Source organism: Carettochelys insculpta, chromosome 1 (assembly GCF_033958435.1).
Source record: "Carettochelys insculpta isolate YL-2023 chromosome 1, ASM3395843v1, whole genome shotgun sequence".
NCBI lineage: Eukaryota > Metazoa > Chordata > Testudines > Carettochelyidae > Carettochelys > Carettochelys insculpta.
In genome coordinates, this window is record NC_134137.1 from 2,588,871 (window position 1) to 2,613,519 (window position 24,649).

At 48.9% G+C, this 24,649-nt stretch overlaps 2 protein-coding genes across 2 annotated transcripts; both read right to left on the reverse strand.

The window, feature by feature from the left end:
• Positions 1-5,676: 5,676 nt before the first annotated feature.
• On the reverse strand, positions 5,677-6,839 carry LOC142001873 (olfactory receptor 52E2-like). The gene has a single exon (XM_074977501.1). The coding sequence runs from the start codon at positions 6,754-6,756 to the stop codon at positions 5,677-5,679; it is 1,080 nt and encodes a 359-aa protein (XP_074833602.1). The 5' UTR covers positions 6,757-6,839.
• A 15,462-nt stretch (positions 6,840-22,301) lies between these two features.
• Positions 22,302-23,465, reverse strand: LOC142001879 (olfactory receptor 52E8-like). The gene has a single exon (XM_074977513.1). It carries the CDS (start codon positions 23,463-23,465, stop codon positions 22,302-22,304), a length of 1,164 nt encoding a protein of 387 aa, XP_074833614.1.
• Positions 23,466-24,649: the final 1,184 nt, after the last annotated feature.

Sequence of the window (24,649 nt, forward strand, 5' to 3'; positions counted from 1 at the left end):
TCTGGGTATGGGAGATACAGGAGACAAGGAATCACACTCTACAGCTGAATCAGAGAAGCCTTGTATCCCCAGATCTGGGAGGTCTGCTGCTAGCACTACGAGGAAGAAAAGAAAGGTAGTGGTGGTAGGACCTTCTCCAATTTCTCCACATCTTTCTTGAAATGTGGTGCCCAGAACTGGACATAATACTCCAATTAAGGCCTAATGAGCTCTGAGTCAAGCAGAAGAATGATTTTTTGTGTCTTGCCCTAAACACTCCTGGAAATGCATCCCAGAATCATGGTTGTTCTTTTTTTTTTCAACAGCATCACACTGTTGACTCATATTTAACTTGTGGTCCACTACAACCCCTAAATCCCTTTCCACAGTACTCCTTCCTAGAGTGTCACCTCCTATTTCATATGTATGAAGTTGATAGTTCCTTCCTAAGTGAAGTAATGTGAATGTGTCCTTATAAACTTCATCCTGTTTACCTCAGACCATTTCTCCAGTTTGTCCAGATCATTTTGAATTATGAGCCTATCCTTCAAAGCAGTTGCAACCCTGCCAGCTAGGTATTAGCTGGAAATTTCATAAGCGTACTCTCTATATCAATGTCTAAACTGTTGATGAAGATATTGAACATAACTGGTCCCAAAACAGACTCCTGAAGAACCTCACTTGTTATGCCTTTCCAGTATGACTGTGAACCATAATGTATGAATGTGAACCATAACTAACTACTCTCTGAGAACACTCATCCAGCCAGTTTTGCACCCACCTAACAGTGGCTCCATCTAAGTTGTATTTGCTTAGTTTATTGATAAGAAGATCATGTGAGACCATGTCAAATGACTTACTAAAGTCGAGATGTCATGTGGCTTTGGATTACTCTTTCCCAAAAGGAAAAGGAAATGGTTGTTTGTATTAGCTGTGGCACAGCCTGCAAGTCATGGTAATGCTGGCAGTGCCACCCCAGTCACTACCGAGTAGACCTTAGGTGGAGTACAGTAATGGCGTTCATAGAATCCCAGGCCTGGAAGGAACCTCAGGATGTCATCTGGTGCAGCCCCCTCACTAAAGCTATATCAACCCCAACTAAATCATCCCAACCAGGACTATGTCAAACTGGAGCAGTCCTTTGAGTGAGTGAGGAACAGGTGAATGTGCATGGTTGTGCAATGGAATTAGTCCCTGAAGCTGGCCTGTGTGGACAACCAATTGGCAGCAGCACCTGGATGGCCAGAGAATACCAGGAACTGAGTCCTGCCAGAGGAAGAGGCCCCATCAAGAGAAGATCAAAGTCCCATCAGCTGTTAACTTATGACTCCTGGGCCACATCTACATGGGGATGCTACATCGAAATAGCTTATTTCGATGTAGCGACATCGAAATAAGCTATTTCAATGAATAGCGTCTACACATCCTCCAGGGCTGATGCCGTCGACGTTCAGCGTCGACATCGGGCAACACTACATTGAAGTAGGTGCTGCAGGGGAGCGTCTACACACCAAAGCGACCCAAATTGAAATAAGGGTGCCAGGAACAGCTGCAGACAGGGTCACAGGGCGGACTAGCACTTCCAGGGCAACAGCTAGCCGCTCCCTTAAAGGGCCCCTTCCAGACACACGCAGCCTGCACAGCACGTGGTCTGCAGAGCCACAAGCACGCAAACCCATGGAAGCAGCATGGACTCCCAGCAGCAGCAGCAGCAGCAGCAGCAGCAGCAGCCAGAGGTCCACACAGCCGCCCCTGGAGGATCAGTGCTTGCCCTGCTTAGTGCCATGCAGAAGGCAGCTGACCATCTTTTATTTGAGGAAGATGAGCTGCCCCCAGGGGATGAGGAAGCAGCCCCAGACCTTGCTGCCTTCCCAGCCCCCCCCCCGCACCACACACGCCGCCGGCTGTAGAGCTACCCCATGAGCACGGACTGGTGGGAGCAGCTGGTGCTCGGCGAGTGGGACAATGACCACTGGCTCCAGAATTTCCACATGAGCCGGCAGACATTCCTGGAGCTCTGGCAGTGGCTCACCCCTGCCTTACGGCACCAGGACACCTCCATGCGACACAGCCTCACCATCAAGAAACGGGTCAGCATCGCTGTCTGGAAGCTGGCCACTCCCGACAGCTACCGATACATAGGGCAGCAGTTTGGCGTGGGCAAGACCACCGTCGGGGCTGTCCTCATGGAGGTAAGAGGACCCGGGGAGGGAGGAAGCCCGGGGTGGGGAGAGCCCTGTGGGGGGGAGCCCTTGGGGAGAGGAAGGGGAGCCCAGGGGTGGAGGGCCAGACACACCCTGCACACCCCTCACCGGTGCTCTCTCATGTCCTTCCCCTGCAGGTCATCTGCGCAATCAATGCCCTGCTCCTCCACAGGCTCGTGTGGCTTGGGGACCCGGATGCAGCCATCGTGGGGTTTGCCAGCCTGGGCTTCCCAAATTGCTTTGGGGCTCTGGATGGCACCCATATCCCCATCCGTGCCCCGGAGCACAGCAGAAGACGCTTCCTCAACAGGAAGGGGTACCATTCCGTGGTCCTCCAGGCCTTGGTGGACAGCTGGGGCCGCTTCCTGGACATATATGTTGGCTGGTCTGGCAGCACCCACGACGCCCGGGTGTTCAGAAATTCGGGCCTGTGCTGCCGGCTGGAGGCGGGGACCTACATCCCCCAGCGGGAGATCCCTATGGGGGACACCACCATGCCCCTCTGTATCGTCGCAGACACAGAGCATACCCCCTCCGGCCCTGGCTCATGCACCTCTACACGGGACATGTCACAGCCAGCCAGGAGCACTTCAACATGCGCCTGAACCATGCGCGCCAGGTGGTTGAGCGCATTTTCAGCCACTTCAAAGGGCGCTGGAGGTGTCTCCCCACCCTCCTGGATGCAGGACTCACCAACATCCCCCAGGTTGTGGGTGCGTGCAGCGCACTCCACAACCTGGTGGAGAGCAAGGGAGAGGCCTTCTTCCAGGGCTGGGCTGTGGAGGCTGGCAGGGCCGACATCCAGCCACCCGCTGCCCCCAGTCGCCAGGTCGACCCTGAGGAAACCTGGGTCTGGGAGGCCCTGCGGCCCCATTTTGACCAGGCTGCGGGGTGAACGCTGGCAGGGCCAGCTGCGGGTGAGCCACCCACTGCACCCCCCGGCATCCTCCACAACACTCTCTGCCCCCACGCCCACACCACAGAGAACCCGAGAGCACACACCCCCCCACACTTTTCTTTGAAATAAATGGAAATGTTGTTTCAAACAAAACAGTGCAACCTCTTATTATAACAGAAGAAAAGGGGGGAACTATGTGCATGGGGGGGCAGCTACTAAAACAGGGGTCCAACAAAAAATATTTACTAATGGGGGAATATGTACAAAGGAGGGGGGGAGCACATCCTCAGCTCTGCACCCTAATGTCCAGCGCCTGGTGTTGAGGGGCGTGACCCACGTCTCGTCCGGAGCCCTGGTTGAGGCTGGGTGGGGGCCGGGAGAACCAGCAAATACGGCCGGCCGGTGTCCGCAGGTCCATGGTCCCCCACGGTGGCAGGCCCCAGGGTGGCAGACGGTGGAGGGATGGCAGGTGGAGCGGCGGGTGGCGCGGCGGGCAGAGGGGTGGGCGGAGTGGCAGGGGGTGCCAGGTGCTGCACAGTACGGTCGAAAGTGCACATGAAGGCCCCCCAAGCCTCCTGGTGCCAGGCCAGCGCTCGCTTCTGGAGCTCCAGCCACCGCTCCTCCACCCGCAGGGGCCACTCCGACACCTCCAGCTGACGCCGGAGGGTTGCGAGCAGCTGGGGGTCTGTGGCTGTCCTCAGGTGGCTCCTCTGTCGGCCTCATCCTGGGGCTGGTCGGTGATCTGCCGAGGGGCTGGCCTGTTGGGATGGCCCTGGTGGGCTCTCTGGGACCACGGACACCTCGCCGGCGCTCTCCGGGCCCTCCGATGCTGCAGCTGCGGAACACTTAACCATGTACACTGGGGAGGTACATACCTGAGGGTCCGCTCCCATGTTCGGGGGACACCCATTGTGCAGACGCCCTACTGGAGCTGCGGGATGGGAGGGCAATGCAGAGCCCCCCGTTGCTGGAGGACTCCCCCTCCTCCTCCTCCCGCCTCCCAGGGGTGGGCTCCTGGGGGGCCCTGGGGTGCAGAGTTTGCTTCCGGGGTGGACTCCATCTCTGGGGCCTGCTGAGGCTTGTCAGTCAAGGTGTCAAGAGTGGTCAGAGGGGAGGAGGTGTACTGGGGGCCCAGGATGGCCCTGAGCTCCCTGTAAAAGTGGCAAGTGGCGGGGGCAGACCCAGATCAGCTGGCCACATCTCGGGCCTGGGTGTAACCCTGCCTCAGCTCCTTGACCGCACTCCTGACATGCTCAGGAGTGTGGGCAGGGTGACCCTGGGCAGCCAGGCCCTTGGCCAGCCAAGCAAACTTATCCGCATTCCACCTCTTACTCCCCCTTACCTGGAGCGCCTCCTCCTTGCCCCAGAGCCCCAGCAGGTCCCATATCTCGGCCTCCGTCCAGGAGGGGCCCCGCTGCCTCTTCTCCGGCTGGCTGCCAGCCTGGGAGCCCTGGATCTCCTTGGGAGGGGTGCCCTGGGGGCGCTTGGGGGGCTGGCTGGCTGCCATCAGTGCAGGGTGGTGTGCTGCTGCTGCTGAGAGATGGATGTGCAGGCTGAGCACATGGCAGTTCTGCTGCCTGCACGAGCTCTCAGCTTCCTGCACAGGAAATAAGGGGGCGGGGAGCTTTAAGGGGCTGCTGTTCGCGGCGGCCATAGAGCTCAGGGGCTGGAGAGAGCGTCTCCCAACCCCTCAGCTGATGGCCGCCATGGAGGACCCCGCTATTTCGATGTTGCGGGACGCGGATCGGCTACACGTGCCCTACTTCGACGTTGAACGTTGACGTAGGGCGCTATTCCCATCTCTTGTTGGGGATAGCGACTTCGACGTCTCGCCGCCTTCCGTCGATTTCAGCTTCGAAATAGCGCTCACCACGTGTAGACACGGCGGGCGCTATTTCGAAGTTGGAGCCGCTACTTCGGAGTATCCGGCTCGTGTAGACGCAACTCTGGTCACACGCAGGCCTGGGGCAATGGGACAGGACAATTGCTCTTGGACTGAAAAATATGAAAGATGGCTGCGAAGCTGTAGAAGCTCTTTTTTTCCACTGCTTTTTTCTTATCACCACCACTCGGCAGGAGTGAGTCTTGGCTGGTGGGGGTGGGGGCAGCTTGGTACGGAATCCCAAGGGCCCAGGCTCTGGGCTTCATCTCCTCTCCCCGTAATGAACGGCACAGAGTGCTCCTGAGTACTGACATGACAAAGGAACCAGCGGACAAGGAGCACAACCTGAAAAGGGGCCATACAAGCAGCTCCCTGCCCTGATTCATGCCTGCAGCCAGACATACTTGCCCCACTGTGCCTTGGCTTCCTCCTCTGTTCCTGTACAACTCATCCCCTGCGTGGGTTGTCCTGTGTAAGCGTGTGAGTGCAGGAGGGTGTGCGTGTGTGTGCGTGTGTGTGTGTGTGTGCTTTAAAGCTAATTTCCTGGTGCCCTTTAATCCAATAGTGGCATTTAATGAAATACATATGAGTGTAACCTTGGGATGGGGCACAGAGTAAAATTAAGGCAACACAATTCACAAGTATGTTATGCTCAGAAAGCACAGTAAGATCAGAAAAGGATTTAATCTCTCTTTGAGTGGCCCACCAGTGATTCAGGGAAGAGGGCCCAGCACCTTGTCACCAGCCAGCCCTGCACGGAGCTGTGTCCGAGAGCTAGAGCTCCAGGAGGCAACTTTAGACCCTTTTTGAAGGAAGAGGTGGAGCAGACTGTCCCGGATCTGTTTGGTCCTCACCCCGTAGATGATGGGGTTCAGCATGGGGGGCACCAGGAGGTACACATTGGAAATGAGAACATGGAAATGAACTGGCAAATTGTGCCCAAAACGGGTTGTGAGGGAGTTGAAGATAGTTGGGAAATAAAAGGCAAAGATTAAACAGAGGTGGGAGCTGCAGGTCCCAAAAGTCTTGAGCCGGGCCTCCTTTGTGGGAAGGCGGAAGATGGCCCTGAGGATCTGTGTATAGGACAGAGAAATAAAAAGCACATCAAAGCCATTCCTAAAGATGACCACAAAGAGGCCATAGTAACTACTTATGCGGATGTCAGAGCAGGACAACTTCGCCACAGCCAAGTGTTCGCAGTGAGTGAGAGGGATGATGTTGCTTCTGCAATATGGCCACTGCCTGACCAGCAAGGGGTAGGGCAGGGCAAGTATGCCGGCACGCAGCACCACAGCCAGGCCAATCATGGCCACCACATGGTTTGTCAGGATGGTGGAATGCCTCAGGGGGTGGCAGATGGCCACGTAGCGATCCAAACCCATGGCCACATATATCCCAGACTCAATTGCTGTGAAGCTGTGAACAAAGTACAACTGGGTGAGGCAGGCACTGAAATTGATCTCCCTGGAATTGAACCAGAAGATGCCCAGCATTGTGGGCATTGTAGATGTGCACAGGACCAGGTCGGTGATGGCCAGCATGCAGAGGAAATAATACATGGGCTCGTGGAGGCTCGGCTCCTTCTTCACGATGAACAAGATGGTGAAGTTCCCCAAGATGATTAGGACAAACATGGCACAGAAGGGGATGGAGATCCAGACATGGGCTGCCTCCAGTCCAGGAATGCCCATCAGGATGAAGGTGGAGGGGTTTGTGAAGTAGGTTGTGTTGGAAACTGACATGAAGTAAGAGAGACAGTGTTCAACCCTGACATAGAACGGTATCTCCGGCATGTACCATATGTTCCTCTGATTTCAGTACGTGTCCAGAGTTTGGCGTGATGGTTGCAGTAGAAATGCCTAAAGGGGCATAAAATGTTAACGTGAGACATGACATGACCCACTGGGGGCTGTGTTAGTGGATGAAGCAGGTTGGTCACTCTCTACTTGCTGGGAAACCACATTTTCCTTCTTTAGTGAAAAGAGTTATGAATAATGGATTTCTGAAACAGGCTTTGAGAGCGGGGAGGCTGCCATACTCAGGTAACGGGGGACGTCTGGAGCTGTTTATATGAGTAACAAGACAAAATAGGAAGCATATGATAAAGGAGAGGAAAACCAGTAATACCCACAGACAGAACATGTGTGACTCATTAAGGAAACCACACGGATGTAGCAAACTTTACACCACAAGGACAGTGAGCGCCTAGCGCTGCGCTCCAGCCAAGGGGCTGATACGGTGCTTGGCTGCAAAGACCAGCGAGTAGGTGCAGGGGACGTTGGTGGTAAAAGCAACTGAGTCTCGTTCTGGGGTCCATATTTAGAAAAGGACGTTTGGAAAATGGAGATGATGCACAACAGAGGCACAAAAAGGGTTAGTGCCAGAGGGGCAGCCGTGTGCGCCTGTATCTGCAAAACCAGCAACAAGTCCTGTGGCACCTTCTAGACTAACAGATTTACTGGAGCTTAAGCTTTCCTGGGCAGAGCTCAGCTTGTCAGATGTAAGTACTCTACATGCACCAGATGAAGTGGGTCGTCGCCCACAAAAGGTGCTGGACCAATAAATCTGCTACTCTAATAGGTGTCACAGGACTTCTCATTGATTTTACAAAAGCGATTGGATGCTGGAGAAAATGCCAGTCAGCCAGAGAGGCCTGACGAATAACATTTGTCTACCTTAAAGTTAACAATAGTCTCTGTAATGCTGTGAAGAAATTCATAGGCGGGAACAATGGCTGGAATCTCTAGTCAGACATATTCCAGCTGCAAACAGGGGTCATATATTGATACCTGGGTCAATTATCCACTGTAAAAAACTGCAAAGGGAAATGCTGGATTCTCCAGCTCTGCATGCCTGCAAATCCAGACTGCACTCTCTGCTGACCTCCAGGAGGTCTTATCGAAACTTAAAGTGCTATAAGGGCTCTGTGTAAGAGGGCTTTCCCTTCATCCTGTCTCCTGGCTCCTGTCATTGCACCAGAGAGCAAAATGACCAGAGGTCTGAACTGTGGAGAATGTAATATTTATTGTGGTTAGCTTCCAGCAAATGGTATTCCAGGTCCCCTCCTCCCTTAATTCCTGTTTATCCTCAGTTCATAATGTAAAGTTTGGTTTCTATGCAGCTATATCGTAACCAAATATATTACTGAATTTTGACTGATCAATCCAAATATTACAAGTTTTCTGTAACAAATTATATCCCACCAATGTTGTTAAATTACATGTAGCAAAATTAATTACACAGCAAACAGAAAAACAAAACAAAACAAAAATAAAGAACCAGACAGCAAACCTGCAGATTAGCTGTGGAAAAGAGGAGATGGTATAGTAAAAATAACAGCGAAATGAGGGTTCCACAACCACATCAATCTGTAAGTGAGCTTGTACGAGACAGACAGCTATCAAACATTTCATTTAATTTGGGATCTCTCCATTATCTGCAGGTGCTAGACGGGATCACCTTCTTAATGATCTCATATTACTTTAGTTCAATTAAGCTGGTTTGGGATGTGAGGCTGTGACCGTATGCTTCCCAGCTTGTGGCTTTCCTGCTGCTGAGAAAAGAACAAGTTCTTCACCAAGGAACAAGGTCTCAGAGTGTCACAGTGACAGAAGAGCCATACACAAGCAGACTGGTGATTCTGAGAGGACAGCATGCACAGGTGGCTGTGTGATTCTGATTCTTGGTGTAGTTCCTTCATAACCATCTAAGTGACAAGAATACATCTAAATTCTGAAAGGTTCGGCTTCTACAGGCTGGCCAGAATGTTTCTATCCTAAGACTCTGACTTGGTGCTTTCTTATGGGCTGCACCAACACTGGCTGCAAGAGTTGTCCTGTGGGTGTAGTTAATCCACCACCGGGGCAGGTGGCAGCTACTTCCTTGGAAACATTACTACCTTGACCTCAGACTGGCTACACTGGGGTTACGCTGATATAACAACATCACTCACAGGTGTCTTGTAGCTGTGGATTAATGTTTCAACAAACAAGCAAGAAAGCACAAACAAAAACATCACAGCAGAAAAGTAGCACTTTAAAGACTAACAAAATGATTAATTTGGTGATGAGCTTTTGTGGGACAGACCCACTTCTTCAGATCAATCTGACTGATTGATGAATCTGATCAGATCAATGTGATCTGAAGAAGTGGGTCTGTCCCACAAAAGCTCATCACCAAATAAATCATTTTGTTAGTCTTCAAAGTTCTACATTTCTGCTGGTTTGCTTTGATAGAACACAGATGAACACGGCGACCTCTCTGTTACTGCTTCCCAGAAGGCAAAGGAAATGTGTGTCTGTATTAGGAGCGGCACAGCCTGCAATCATGGTCATGCTGGCAGTGCCACCCTACTCGGTGCTGGTTAGACCTTAGCTGGAGTGCAGTAACTGTGCTCATAGAATCGTAGGGCTGGAAGGGAACTTAGGAGGTCATTGAGTCCATCCCCCGGTCAAAAGCAGGATCAATTCTAACTAAGTCATCCCAGCCAGGGCCTTGTCCAGCCGGGACTTAAAATCCTCCAGGGATGGAGAATCCACCACCTCTCTGGGCAACGCATTCCAGTGCTTCACCACCCGCCTAGGGAAGTAGGTTTTGTTTGTTTGTTTGTTTTGTTTTTTGTTTTTTGTTTTTTCTAATATTCAACCTACTCCACTCCTGTAACTTCAGACCATGGCTCCTTGTTCTGCCATCCGTCACCACTGAGAACAATTCCTCTCCATCCTCTTTGGGGCTCCCCTTCAGGAAGTTGAAGGCTGCTATCAAATTGCCCATCAGTCTTCTCTTCTGCAAACTAAACAAGCCCAAATCCCTCAGCCTCTCCTCATAGGTCACGAGCTCCAGCCCCTTACTCATTTTTGCTGCCCTCCACTGAATCTGCTCCAATGAATTAACATCCTTTCCATACGGGGGGGTGAGGGGGGGCAGAACTGGATGTACTATTCCAAAGGTGCCTTCACCAGCGCAGAATAGAAGGGAACAATGACTTCTCTAGGTCTGATTGAAATACTTCTCCTAATGCAGCCTACATGCGTTGTCCCAGTTAACCTTGTTTTATTGTTATTTTGCTTATGTGCTAGAGTCTGTGCACATTTATGGTTGTGCAGTTCCCACTGATATCATCATTCGGCTGCCTGTTTTGCACACAACCTGCAGGAACCAAGGCAATCTGGCAGCTGCCCTCCACACCCCATCATCTCCTCAGTGTTTCTTCTTAAAGTTTGTAGTTTATATAATGTCTTATATGTGCTGAAAAAAAAAGTCCCTGGAACCGACCCTCTTCCCCTCTGGCATTCACATTAAATCTTACAGGGCAATTGGAGTCGCTAAAGTTTACTTTGTTGGGCTTACAGTAATATTTCTTTACAACATTCAGTGAGGAGTCACTGTACTGTGTCCAATTTTAGTCACTGCTGTATGGAAGGAGACAGGGGAATTGGAAAGGATCATGAGAGAAGCCACAAAGAAATGCAAACCATATGAGGAAAGTGAAGGAAACAGGTGTGTTTAGTTTTCAAAAGAAGCTGGAGGCAGGGGGTGCATGACAGGGATCTTCCAGTAGCGGAAAGGCTGCAAATAAAAGGGTAGCTGAGACTTTCAATTTTAGGTGCTTACAAGATTTACCTAAGTTAAGTGTTGTGAGTAAAGTTCCCTGGGCTGGGTGTCTACTTCTGGCTGAAAAGGGTTTTTTTGCTTTGTTTTTTTGAAATTTTACGGCATAAACTTTCGTCTGACAACTTGAATGAAGGTGGGAGTGTGTGTTGATCACGTGCAAAATCTGGAGCTTATAGAGTTTTACATGAATAATTTGTTGCCATCTCAGTTCTCCTGTGTACCACTGGTTTAACAAAGTGATGGGAGGTGGGGATTTGTCATTACGGAGGACTGGGTGTGATCTCCTCTACCAGCGAGGACCCTCAGACAATGACGTGGGAGAAAACAGCCAGTTCTGGGGAGTGGGAAGAAAATGGACTGTGGATAGAGGACCCCACTGATCTGACCAAACAATTTGAGTTGGAGGGGGATAGTGGATGGAGAAGAAAGAGCCCTAAAGACCAGATTCTCTTGGGTGGAAGACAGGAGACAGAAGAGGAGGTCTTGAGTAAGAAGTTACAAGATATTTCTAGAAAACAGGGTTGCATTATTCCTTTTGAGAGTGTATCAGAGAGGTAGCCAGGTTAGTTTGTATCTTCTAAAACAACAAGAACTCCTGTCTCACCTTATAGACTAACAGATATTTTGGAGGTTAAGCTTTCGTGTGCAAAGACCCACTTCATCGGATGCAGGAGTGGGGGGCGGGCAGTGTTCAGAGGAGGATTTAAAGAGAGAATCTCTATAAGGGCGGGGGGCACAGCTGACAAGGTCTATTCAATCAGGGTGGATGTGGCCCATTATCGGCAGTTAATGTGGAGTTGTGAACATCAAGAGAGGAGAAAACAGGTCAGTTTAGTCAGAGGAGATGAGGCCCATTGTCAGATGCTAATGTAGAGGTATGAACATCAAGAGCAGAGAAACTGCTTTTGTAATGGTCCAACCACTCCTAGGTTCTGTTCAATCCTTGGTTGATGGAGTCAAATTTGCAAATGAAATACAGCTCAGAGATTTCTCTCTCTACTTTTTTTCTTTTGTTTGAGGACCGTTTCTTTTAAATCTGTTACTGAGTGTCCAGGGAGATTGAAGTGTTCTCCTACAGGTTTGTGTATAGTATCGGAGGGGTAGCTGTGTAAGTTTGCATCTGTAACAGCAACGAAGGGTCCTGTGGCACCTTATAGGCTAACAGAAAAGTTTTGAGCATGAGCTTTCGTGAGCACAGATGAAGGGCATCTGATGAAGTGAGTCTGTGCTCACGAAAGCTCATGCTCAAAACTTTTCTGTTAGCCTATAAGGTGCCACAGGACCCTTCGTTGAGGTTTGTGTATGTTACCGCTCCTGATGTCTGATTATGTCCATTTATTCTTTTACCTAGACACTGTCCAGTTTGGCCAATGTAAATTGCAGTGGGGTGTTGCAAGGATTAAACAGAGACTAGGAGTGGCTGGCCCATTACAAAAGCAGTTTCTCTGCTCTGGATGTTCACACCTCCACATTAGTAACTGACAGTGGGCCGCATCCTCCCTGACTGAATAGACCTTGCTAGCTCTAGCCCTCCCCTTTACTGAGACGCTCTCTTTAAATCCTCCTGTAGACCCCCCCCGCAACTCATGCATCTGATGAAGTGGGGCTTTGTCCATGAAAGCTGATGCTCCAAATGATCTGTTAATCCATAAGGTGCCACAGGACTTCTTGTTGCTTCTGAGAGTGGACACCCCCAGGGTGCAGTGTAAGGGGATTCCCTGAGAAAGCCCACAGTGAGAAACAGGTATATTAAAGGCTACAGGAGATACAGATCCAGGGGGTGGAGAGTGTTAACCCCTGGCAGACAGTCAGTCCCCAAGAAGGGCAGCCACACTAAAGCAGTTTCTTCCAGGAACTGCCTGGAGCTGAGTTTGTGACACTGAGTGAAGAGCCCCGTACGCCACCACCCTTTCCAGCAGATAGACGTCAGTCAAAATTGCCCCCAATTAACAGAAAATGTCCCGAGATTCAAGAGAAAGAGGTGACAATCACGGTGGATTAACACTTAAACGTCTCATCTCTCTAGTCACATAATATCCAGGGGAGGTGTGCCCAAGTGGAAACCAAGCACAGCGTGGGCCATGGCCTCGGGATTTGGCACTGCGCTGTACTTCCAGCTACACCTTTCATCCAGAAAGTGCTGCTGTGCCACAGAGGTGCAGCCACTTTAGAGATGGAGGTCATCAGACATGAAGGGTACTTTGGTACCAAATGACTGGAAGACGGCCAATATAACACCAATATTTAAAAAGGGCTCTAGAGGAGATCCTGGCAATTATAGACCGATAAGTTTAACATCAGTACCAGGTAAATTAGTAGAAACACTAGTAAAGAGTAAAATTGCAAGGCACATAGAAGAGCACGAATTGTTGGGCAAAAGCCAGCATGGTTTCTGCAGAGGGAAGTCGTGTCTGTCTAATCTATTAGAATTCTTTAAAGGGGTTAATAAACATGCGGACAAGGGGCACCCAGTGGACATAATATACCTAGATTTCCAGAAAGCCTTTGACACGGTCCCACACCAAAGGCTTTTATGTAAATTAGGTGGTCATGGGATAGGAGGAAAGGTCCTTTCATGGATCGGGAATTGGTTAAAAGACAGAAAACAAAGGGTTGGAATAAATGGTAAATTTTCACAATGGAGGGGGGTAACTAGTGGTGTTCCCCAGGGCTCAGTCCTGGGACCGATCCTGTTCAACTTGTTCATCAATGATCTAGAAAATGAGGTAAGCAGTGAGGTGGCAAAGTTTGCAGATGACACCAAGTTGTTCAGGACAGTCAAAAGCAAAAGGGATTGTGAAGAACTACAAAAAGATCTCAGCAAACTGAGTGATTGGGCAGCAAAATGGCAAATGAAATTTAATGTGGGTAAGTGTAAGGTAATGCATGTTGGAAAAAATAACCCAAATTACACGTACTACATGATGGGGTCAAATTTAGCTACGACAGATCAGGAAAGGGATTTTGGAGTTATAGTGGATAGTTCTCTGAAGACATTCACGCAGTGTGCAGCGGCAGTTAGTAAGGCAAATAGGATGTTAGGAATTATTAAAAAAGGGATCGATAATAAGACAAAAGATATCATACTTCCCCTATATAAAACTATGGTACGCCCACATCTCGAGTACTGCGTGCAGATGTGGTCTCCTCACCTCAAAAAAGATATATTGGCATTAGAAAAGGTTCAGAAAAGGGCGACTAAGATGATTAGGGGCTTGGAAAGGGTCCCATATGGGGAGAGGCTAGAGAGACTGGGACTTTTCAGTTTGGAAAAGAGGCGATTGAGGGGCGATATGATAGAGGTATATAAAATCATGAATGGTGTGGAGAAAGTGAATATAGAAAAATTATTTACCTTTTCCCATAATACAAGAACTAGGGGACACCAAATGAAATTGATGGGTAGTGGGTTCAAAACTAATAAAAGGAAATTTTTCTTCACACAGCGCACAGTCAACCTGTGGAACTCCTTGCCCGAGGCGGCTGTGAAGGCCAGGACTCTATTAGGGTTTAAAAAAGAGCTTGATAAATTTTTGCAGGTCAGGTCCATAAATGGCTATTAGCCAGGGATAAAGTATGGTGCCCTAGCCTTCATAACAAGGGCAGGAGATGGATGGCAGGAGATAAATCACTTGTCTTCTGTTCTCCTTCTCTGGGGCGCCTGGCATTGGCCACCGTCGGCAGATGGGATGCTGGGCTTGATGGACCTTTGATCTGACCCAGTATGGCCATTCTTATGTTCTTATGTTCTTATGTAAGGGAAGGAGTCACAGAAATGAGGGACATTTTGACCAGTAAAAACAAGAAGTCCTGTTGCACCTTATAGACAAACAGATATTTGGGTGCATGAGCTTCTGTGGACAAAGACCCGCTTCATCAGCTGGATGTCGTCTGACAAGATGGATATTTGCTCACACAAGCTGATGCTCCAAAAGATCTGTTAGTCTCTAAGGTGCCACAGGACTTCTCATTGTTTTTGTGGATACAGACGAACACAGCCCCTCCCCATGATTACAACCTGTGATACTGGGGGAATATCAACCCCTGTAGCCTGGCCCCTAGATGGCTTGATGGCTGTGCAAAGCAGCAAGGAACACAGACTTACTCTCTGTCTTTCCCACCCTCATTGCAATGGGTTTCTCAAGCAGGTGAGCTCCTCAGGGAGAGATGGTACCTGTGAATTCTGAGGTGAAGGTGTTCTCTCCCTGGGAATCTCCGTTGGATACCCGTGTTCCACACCTCTCTCACCTGAGCAGCTGAAGTGGCATCCCATGCTGAGAGCCAGAAAGGGTGTATGAACTATTTATATTATAGATCTGTGGAGCCCCAGTAGGGTTTGCTCAGCCTCTGGGAGAGAGCTGGTGTCTGTATTAGCCTCTTAGTGCCTTATTATCTTTTAGGAGCAAACAATAATTAAGGGATCTTCCCAAAGGGAGATGAGAACTTCGGGGCTCTGAGCTGAATGAGAGAGACCTTGCCGGCTCTGTGTATTTCTGTGTATTTAAAATTATGTTTATTTTGGAAGAAAAGTACAGGTGATGCCTACATTTCCATAAGTCTGATACCCCAGAAATGCCCAGGAGGAACCATTTTAGTATATCAGCCCTCACATCGGTGCCTGGAAAAAGTATGGAGGGATCCTCAGGGAATCCATTTTGAAGCATTTGGAGAAGCGGAAAGTCAACAGGAATGATCAATATGGATTCAACAAGGAGAAATCCTGCCTGACCCATCTGACTTTAACCAAACTGTTCATAACGTCTCCCACCTTATCAACTTTATCTTTTCTCCAACAACAGAAAGAAGTTTGGATTTGATAAATGTACTGGAAGGTGTACAGAAAGCTGGCCAGGCCATCAGGGTTGATCAGTATGTCTGATTGCCAGCTGCTTACAGGCGGAATACCCCAAGGGCTAGTTCTGGGGCTGGTTTTGTTCAACATCTTTATGAATTTGCATGTGACATTAAACTTTGTGAAGCTACGATTTGCATGTGACACTAACCTAACGGAAGAGGTAAACATACTGGAGAGAGGGGATAGGGTCCGGGGAGGACTGGGACAAAAGAAAAGTGAATACGACCTCAGATGGGTGTGGCAGAAAGCAATGCCGCCATGCAAATGGCACAGAGGTAGGCAGTGAGTGACAGACATCCCTCTGTGTTTGGGATCATACTGGTAAAACCAGAGACTGGAAAAGCCAGAGGTGCTGCAGGGCAAGTGTGGGGGGCACCAGCAGTGCCGTGTGTAGGTCCAAGCTGGATGAGCGGGGGACTGGGGAGTTGCAGGGGGGAAGTGTGCTCAGCCCCTGCCTCTCCTACACTCATTGGCTGCAGTGGGAGAACCATTGTCAGGCTGGGGATGGGGCTGTCTGCTGTGGCCTGGACACCAGGCACCCAAAGCAAATTCCTGAGGGCTGTCTTATAAAGCCCTGGTAGGAGGAATTCAGTGGGGTTACTCCTGCTTTGAATATGAGATGGAAGTAGGTGATGGATGTCTCTTTCAACACTCATCATGTATAATTCCATGAAATCCCCCCTGCCATCCGGTCCCTCATTGCCCACAGCATCCAGGCTCCCAGGCCTCACTCACTATAGGTATAAGCAAATCTACTGGAGGTGTCTGTCTGTGCAGAGTGGTGGGGTGGCCCAGCGCCCCTGAGAAACCCTTACCTCTAAACATGCTGGCTCCATTAAGTGGAAATTGGAGCATATTGTCCTGTGGAATTGGCAAACGTTACAACAACCTGATAATCATTCCACCTGCACCTGGGCCTGGTCTCAGGTTTTCCTGGCCAATGCCAATAAACCTTATTATGGCCTGGTACTATGCTTCCTGTCCAACTTGTTAACTTTAATTGGACACAGAGGCTATGTCTACACTAGCCCCAAACTTCGAAATGTCCACGCAAATGGCCATTTCGCAGTTTGCTAATGAAGCACTGAAATGCATATTCAGAGCTTCATTAGCATGCGGGCGGCCGTGGCACTTCGAAATTGACGTGCCTCGCCGCTGTGTGGCTTGTCCCGACGGGGCTCCTTTTCAAAAGGACCCCACCTACTTCGAAGTCCCCTTATTCCCATGAGCCCCATTTGTCCCCAGGGGCACTGCTGGCACATCTTCTGCTCCTGCGAAGGATAAGTAACCTTTTCTTCCTGCTCTTTCCTTTATCCCCTCTTTGCTGCTCAATAGACCTTGAAGTGTGTAGTCCAACCATCTGAAGAAGTGAGTCTTAGCCATGAAAGCTCATGTTATTTTTGGAACTAAAGGCTAACACAGCTACCCCACTGAAACTTTCTGAAGACAGTAAATCTATTTTTTATATTGTCTAGAGATCCAGACCCATGGCCACATACATTCCAGACTCAGTTGCTGTGACTCTATAGACAAAATACATCTGGGTGAGGCAGGCACTCAAATTGATCTCCCTGGAATTGAACCAGAAGCTGCTCAGCATTGTGGGCATTGTAGATGTGCACAGGACCAGGTCAGTGACAGCCAGCATACAGAGGAAATAGTACATGGGCTCGTGGAGGCTCAGCTCCCTCTTCACAATGAACAGAATGGTGTATTTCCCCAAGACTATTAGTACAAACATGGCCCAGAAGGGGATGGAGATCCAGACATGGGCCACTTCCAGTCCAGGAATGCCCATCGAGATGGAGGTGGAGGGGTTTGTGAAGTCGGTTATGTTGGAATCTGACATGAAGTAAGAGAGACGTTATCCAACCCTGAAGCAGAATGGTGTCTCCTGCATGTACCATGTGATCCTCTGATTTTCCGTACATCCCGAGGGTTCAGAGTGAGGTTGCAGTAGAAATGCCTAGAGGGACATATAGGCTACGTCTACACGTGCACCCAACTTCGAAATAGCTTATTTCGATGTTGCGACATCGAAATAGGCTATTTCGATGAATAACGTCTACACGTCCTCCAGGGCTGGCAACGTCGATGTTCAACTTCGACGTTGCTCAGCCCAACATCGAAATAGGCACAGCGAGGGAACGTCTACACGCCAAAGTAGCACACATCGAAATAAGGGAGCCAGGCACAGCTGCAGACAGGGTCACGGGGCGGACTCAACAGCAAGTCGCTCCCTTAAAGGGCCCCTCCCAGACACACTTTCATTAAACAGTGCAAGATACACAGAGCCAACAACTAGTTGCAGACCCTGTATATGCAGCACGGACCCCCAGCTGCAGCAGCAGCAGCCAGAAGCCCTGGGCTAAGGGCTGCTGCCCACGGTGACCACAGAGCCCCGCAAGGGCTGGAGAGAGAGTATCTCTCAACCCCCCAGCTGATGGCCGCCATGGAGGACCCCGCTATTTCGATGTTGCGGGACGCGGATCGTCTACACGTCCCTACTTCGATGTTGAACGTCGAAGTAGGGCGCTATTCCCATCCCCTCATGGGGTTAGCGACTTCGACGTCTCGCCACCTAACGTCGATTTCAACTTCGAAATAGCGCCCAACACGTGTAGACGTGACGGGCGCTATTTCGAAGTTACTGCCGCTACTTCGAAGTAGCGTGCACGTGTAGACGCAGCTATAATGTTATAACATGACCTGCTGGAGGCTGTGTTAGTGGATGAAGCAGATTGGTCATTCCTCACATACTGGAAAACCACTTTTTCCTTTTCCACACAAGAGGGAGGTTGCCATGAGCCGAAAATGTGGCTGACTTCTCCCATGTGGAGCATTTGGGCAACTCCCAGTTCTGCTGTCTACCCCCAGTCCCAGTAGCTGACAGCTCAGTGACTCTGGAGGCTGCTCCCACTAAACCAGACAACTAAATTCCAGTTTAACTATAAGCTTTGTTTAAACAGCAGCAGTCTCTGGAGCTACAAGTGGCGTCAGAAGAGGCAGTGCTCAGAGCTGCGAGTGGCCTCTTAACGAGCTGCACGTGGCTCCGGAGCCACAGGTTGCCGACCCTGCTCTATAAGGCTCCACAGGTTTCTCCATGTTTTTACAGAAATGATTGGAAGCTGGAGAAAATGCCAGCCAGCCACAGAGGCCTAAAGAACTGCATTTGTGTAACGTAAAGTTAATAATGGGCTGTGTAATGCTATGAAGAAAGTCAGATGAAGGAGCAATGGTGGAAGCTCAAGTCAGATAAACTGCAGCTGCAAACAGGGCTCAAATGTTTATCCCTGGGGGGCAATTAAACATTGCAACAAATTGCAAAGGGAAACGGTGACTTCTCCAACTCTGCATGCCTGCAAATCCAGACTGCATTCTCTTCTGACCTCCAGGACGGCTTGTCAACACTTAAAGTGCTATGAGGGCTCTGTGTAAGAGGGCTTTCCCTTCATCCTCTTCCCTGGCTCCTGTCATTGCACCAGAGAGCAAAATGACCAGAGGCCTGAACTGTGGAAATGTGATATTTATTGTGGTTAGCTTCCAGCAAATGGAATTCCAGGTCCCCTCCTCCCTTAATTCCTGCTAATCCTCAGTTCATAATGTAACATCTGGTTTCTACACAGCAAAACCATAAGCAATTATAATATGGAAATGTTACTAATCCATCCTAATAGCGTAACACTTTTGTAACCGATTCTTTCCCACCGCTCTACTTAAATACACCTAGCAAATGTAACTGCGTGGTAGAGAGAAAGAAAGAAAGAACCAGGCAGCGAACATGCAGCTTAGCTGCGAACAAGAGGGGATGGTACAGTCAAACAAATAAAGAAATGAGGGTTCCACTAGCAAACCTACTTGTAAGTGAGCTCTTTCATTTGGGATCTTTCCCTTATCTGCAGGTGCTAGGTGGGATCCCTTCTTAGCAATTTCACATTACCTTCATTCAGTGCACTTGGCTTGGTATGTGAGGACGTGACCGTGTGCTTCCCATCTTGTGGTTCTCCTGTTGCTGAGCAAAAGAACGAGGTCTTCACCTAGGAGCAAGGTCTCAGAGGGTCACGGTGACAGAAGAGCCATACACAGGCAGACCGGTGATTCTGATTCTTTCTTTGATTCATTCATATGCAGCTAAGTGATAAGAATACCCCTAAATACTTAACTTATCGGCCTCAGCAGGCTGGCCAGAATGTTTCTATTTTAAGCCTCAGTCTTGGTGATTCAGTGTGTACTGTAACAACACTGGCTGCAGGAGTTGTGTGGGTGCATGTAATCTACCTCCGAGAAAGGTGGCAGCTACCTCAATGGAAGAATTACTCCCTTGGCCTCAAGACGTCCACACCAGGGTTAGGCTAATATAACAACGTCACTCACAGGTGTCATGTGGCTTTGGATTACTGTTTCCCAAGAGTCAAAGGAAATGTTCATTTGTATTAGCAGTGGCACAGTTGGTTAGACCTTAGGTGGAGTAAACAGCTGCAGACTTAACATTGTCCCAATTAACATTGTTTTAAATAAGAACATAAGAATGGCCATTACTGTGTCAGACCAAAGGTCCAGCTAGCCCAACATCCCATCTGCTCACAGTGACCAGTGCTAGGTGCCTCAGAGGGAGTGGACCAAAGACAATGATCAGGTGACTTGTATCTTGCCATCTATCTCCAGCCTCTGACAAACAGAGGCCAGGGACTCCATTCCTACCTCCTGGCTAATAGTCTTTTATAGACCTAACCTCCATTAATTTTTCTAGGTCTTCTTTGAACTCTTATAGTCCGAGCCTTCACAGCCCCTTCCGGCAAGGAGTTCCACAGGTTGACTGTGCGCTGTGTGAAAAAGACCTTTCTTTTATTAGTTTTAAACTTGCTACCCATTAATTTCATTTGGTGTCCTCTAGTTCTTACATTATGGGAACAAGTCAATAACTTTTCTTTATTCACCCTCTCCATACTGCCCAGGACTTCATACACCTCTATCCTGTCCCCCCTCAGTCTCCTCTTTTCCAAACTGAAAAGTCCCAATGTCTTTAGCCTCTCCTCATATGGGACCTGTTTCAAACCCTTCATCATTTTATTTGCCCTTTTCTGAACCTCTTCTAATACCAAAATATCTGTTATGAGGTGAGGAGCCCACATCTGCACACGGTATTCAAGATGAGGGCGTACCATGGTTTTATAAAGGGGCAGTAACATATTCTTTGACTTATTTTCTATCTTTTTTTAAATAATTCCTAGTATCCTATTGGCTTTTCTGACTGCCGCTGCACACTGCGTGGCTGTTTTCAGAGAGCAATCCACTGTAACCCAAAGGCTACGTCTACACGTGAACGCGACATCGAAATAGGCGATTTCGATGAATAACGTCTACATGTCCTCCAGGGCTGGTGCCGTCGACGTTCAGCGTCGACGTTGGGCAGCACCACATTGAAGTAGGCGCTGCGGGGGAACGTCTACACGCCAGAGTAGCACACATCGAAATAAGGGTGCCAGGAACAGCTGCAGACAGGGTCACAGGGCGGACTAGCGCTTCCGGGGCAACAGCTAGCCGCTCCCTTAAAGAGCCCCTCCCAGACACACATGGCCTGCACAGCACGCGGTCTGCAGAACCATAGGCACGCACACCTCGGGCGACGCAGGCATGGACCCCCAGCACCAGCTGCAGCAGCCAGAGGTCCATCCAGCCGCCCCTGTAGGAGCAGTGCTCGCCCTGCTCGATGCCATGCAGGAGGAAGCTGATCACATCTTAGCCATAGAGGAGGAGCTGCCCGCAGGGGAGAAGGAAGCACCCCCCAACCCTGCAGCACCCCGTCCCCCCCGCCTCACACGCCGCCGGCTGTGGAGCTACCCCACCAGCACCGACTGGTGGGAGCAGGTGGTGCTCGGAGAGTGGGACAACGACCGCTGGCTCCAGAACTTTCGAATGAGCCGGCAGACATTTCTGGAGCTCTGCCAGTGGCTCACCCCCGCACTGAGGCACCAGGACACCTTCATGTGTGACAAATCAGCCTCACCTCATTCCCTGGAAAACATGTGGATGAGTTCCTTAAGGATTTCCTTTTAGACCAGTTGGAAGACAGAAAGATAATCAGGAACATTCAATATGGATTTTCCAAATGGCAAGTCATACCTGACCAACGTAATTGCCCTCTAAGATGAGCTATCTGACTCGGTGTCTCTGCAGAAAGTGATGAACATTCACCCTTTGGTGCAGAGACTGTCCAGTTTATCCACCGGCGCATTGCTGGCACAACTTCCGCTCCTTCTAGGGATAAGTAACCCCTTTTTTCCTTCCTTCTTTCATCTCCAACCCTGCACCCCCTTCCCACACCCACTATGTAAACCCCGGATTCTTAATGTGTACTCCATTCTTCTGCAGAAGTGGGTCTTAACCACAAAAGCTCATGATCTAATAAATCTGTTAGTTTTTGAAGTGCTACTGCACTACTTGTTATTTTTGGTGCTACAGCCTGCTGAGAATTTCTGAAGATAGTAAATATTTTTTATATTTTATTTAATGTATTGTACTCTATCTGGAGTTTATAGGAGTAAAAAATAAACAGGATTTGGTGCATGGCTGGCTCCTTTTGTAGAAGAGGTGAAATGGGCAATTAATTCATACAGGTCAGACTTTCACCAAGGCAGGATAGAAGAGCTCAGGGGTCTTAGGATGGTGAGATAAGAGTACTTGTGCTTTAATCTAGCTATGGTGGGTTCATAGCTTGCTGGCCAGAGGATTCATAAACACAGCTGGGGATGGTTCTTATCTGAGGATATTGGTGTTTTGCAAATGCGAAGGGCTTTGCAGCTTGACACATAACAGTGCAAGAGGAAACCCAGACAGTGGAGACAGAGCCTCAGTTGCACATCCATTGACTCAGGGAAGAGGGCCCAGCACCTTGTCACCTGCTACCCCTGCACAAGCCTCTGTCTGAGAGCCAGAACTGCAGGAGAAACCTTTAGACCCTTTATGAAGGAAGAGGTTGAGCAGCCTGTCCCGGATCTGTTTGGTTCTTACCCCATAGATGATGGGGTTCAGCATGGGGGGCACCAGAAGGTACATATTGGCAATAAGAACATGGAAATGAATAGGCAAATTGTTGCCAAACCGGGTTGCGATGGAGGAAAAGATAGTTGGGAAATAAAAGGCTAATATTAAACAGAGGTGGGAGCTGCAGGTTCCAAAAGTCTTGAGCCGGGCCTCCTTTGTGGGAAGGCGGAAGATGGCTCTAAGAATCTGTGTATAGGACAGGGAAATAAAAAACACATCAAGGCCAACCCTAAAGATTAGCGCAAAGAGACCATAATAACTGCTTATGCGGATGTCAGAGCAGGACAACTTTGCCACAGTCATGTGTTCACAGTGTGTGTAGGGGATGATGTTGGTTTTGCAATATGGCCACTGCCTGACCAGCAAGGGATAGGGCAGGGCAAGCATGCCACCACGCAGCACCGCAACCAGGCCAATCATGGCCACAACACGGTTTGTCAAGATGGTGGAATGTCTCAGGGGTTGGCAGATGGCCACGTAGCGATCCAAACCCATGGCCACGTATATCCCAGACTCAATTGCTGTGAAGCTGTGAACGAAGTACAACTGGGCGAGGCAGGCACTGAAGTCAATCTCCCTTGAGTTGAACCAGAAGATGCTCAGCATTGTGGGCATGGTAGATGTACACAGGACCAGGTCGGTGATGGCCAGCATGCAGAGGAAATAGCACATGGGCTCATGAAGGCTCAGCTCTCTTTTCACGATGAACAGAATGGTGAAGTTCCCCATGATGATTAGTACAAACATGGCAAAGAAGGGGATGGAAATCCAGATGTGGGCCGCCTCCAGGCCAGGAATGCCCATCAGGATGAAGGTGGAGGGGTTGGTGAATTTGGTTGTGTTGGAATCTGCCATGAAATAAGAGAAACGATGTCCAGTTTGGAGGCGGAATGTTGTTTCCTGAATGTACTGTATGTTCCTCTGATTTTCTGTATTTTTCCAGGGTTTGGAATGATGGTGGCAGTAGAAATGCCTAAAGGGACATAACATGTTAATACGAGACACTACATGAATTGGCTGGAGGCTGTGTCAGTGGATGTAGCAGACTCGTTACTCTTCACATACTGGAAAACAACATTTTCTTTCCTCAGAAAAATTAGTTACAAATAACTGACCCTACTAATGCCAATGGGGTTCCAACATCAATAATTTCCATACCTCATGTTGCAGCAAACCTTAGTAGGCATCAGCAGGAAATACAGTTACAAATCCCTTGGGAACCTCTGCTCCTTTGTAGCAGTGGCCAACAAAAAGACAGTGGTTGAAACCTAATGAATGAAACTGAGAATAACGTGATCAGAAAATACACTCTGTTATTCACCCAGTTGTTGTACAGGAGACTGCAGGTATCCTGCGATTTCTGAGGCAGGCATTGAGAATGGCAGAGGTTGCCACATGTGAACAACATGGAAATTCTGGAATGGTTTTGTTTGGAAATAATACTTTCAAGGAGGCAGGTTATGCATGAAAGTAATGAAATTGATTAGCTACACAAAGAAAAGAGCAAAGTTCCCAACTAATATCGACTGTAATATCTACTGACGGCACTTCAAAAAGGCTAATTCCCAAAAGGTGAGGGAAATTATCGGCAAAACTTGTTGGCAAGAAAAGTTAGGAAGAAAAATGGGAATGAAAATTAGGAGTTCTCTAAGAGTTTATTATATAGCTAAGTAGCCATTTTTCTATAGGCAAGAAAGAAAAGAACTGTGGCTAAACAATTCAGCAGAAAAAAGAGGGCAACATTTGAGGAGGGAAGCAATATATAATAAATGGAAGGAAAGGGAAATAGGTATGGATTAATACAAACTGGAAGTTTTTAGCATTGATCAGGAATTTACAGAAATCAGAGAACAATCCATGCTTGGAAGAGAAAAGATCAGAAGCAGGAGGTTGTTAAGTATATCTAAAAAAGGAAAAAAAAGAAACCCTTGAAAAATATTTGACCAAAGCAGATTGCTGTCAGAGATGAGAATGAAGAAGGACTCATGGACAGGGAGAAGATTGTTCAGCAATGGACGAGATATTGCACCAACCTATACAAAGCACAGTTGGACCAGAATGTCTCAGACAGTCTGATTGAAGAACTGAAAGAGATACCTCCTCTGAGCATCAAGAGCGAGACCGGTATTTCAAAGGAGGAAGTAGAAAAAGCAGTGAAATAACTAAAGAACAAC

What these genes read in the sequence shown, in the direction of transcription:
- LOC142001873 (XM_074977501.1), bottom strand. Translation starts at nt 6,756, where the DNA reads ATGCCGGAGATACCGTTCTATGTCAGGGTTGAACACTGTCTCTCTTAC.
- LOC142001879 (XM_074977513.1), bottom strand. Translation starts at nt 23,465, where the DNA reads ATGTTATGTCCCTTTAGGCATTTCTACTGCCACCATCATTCCAAACCC.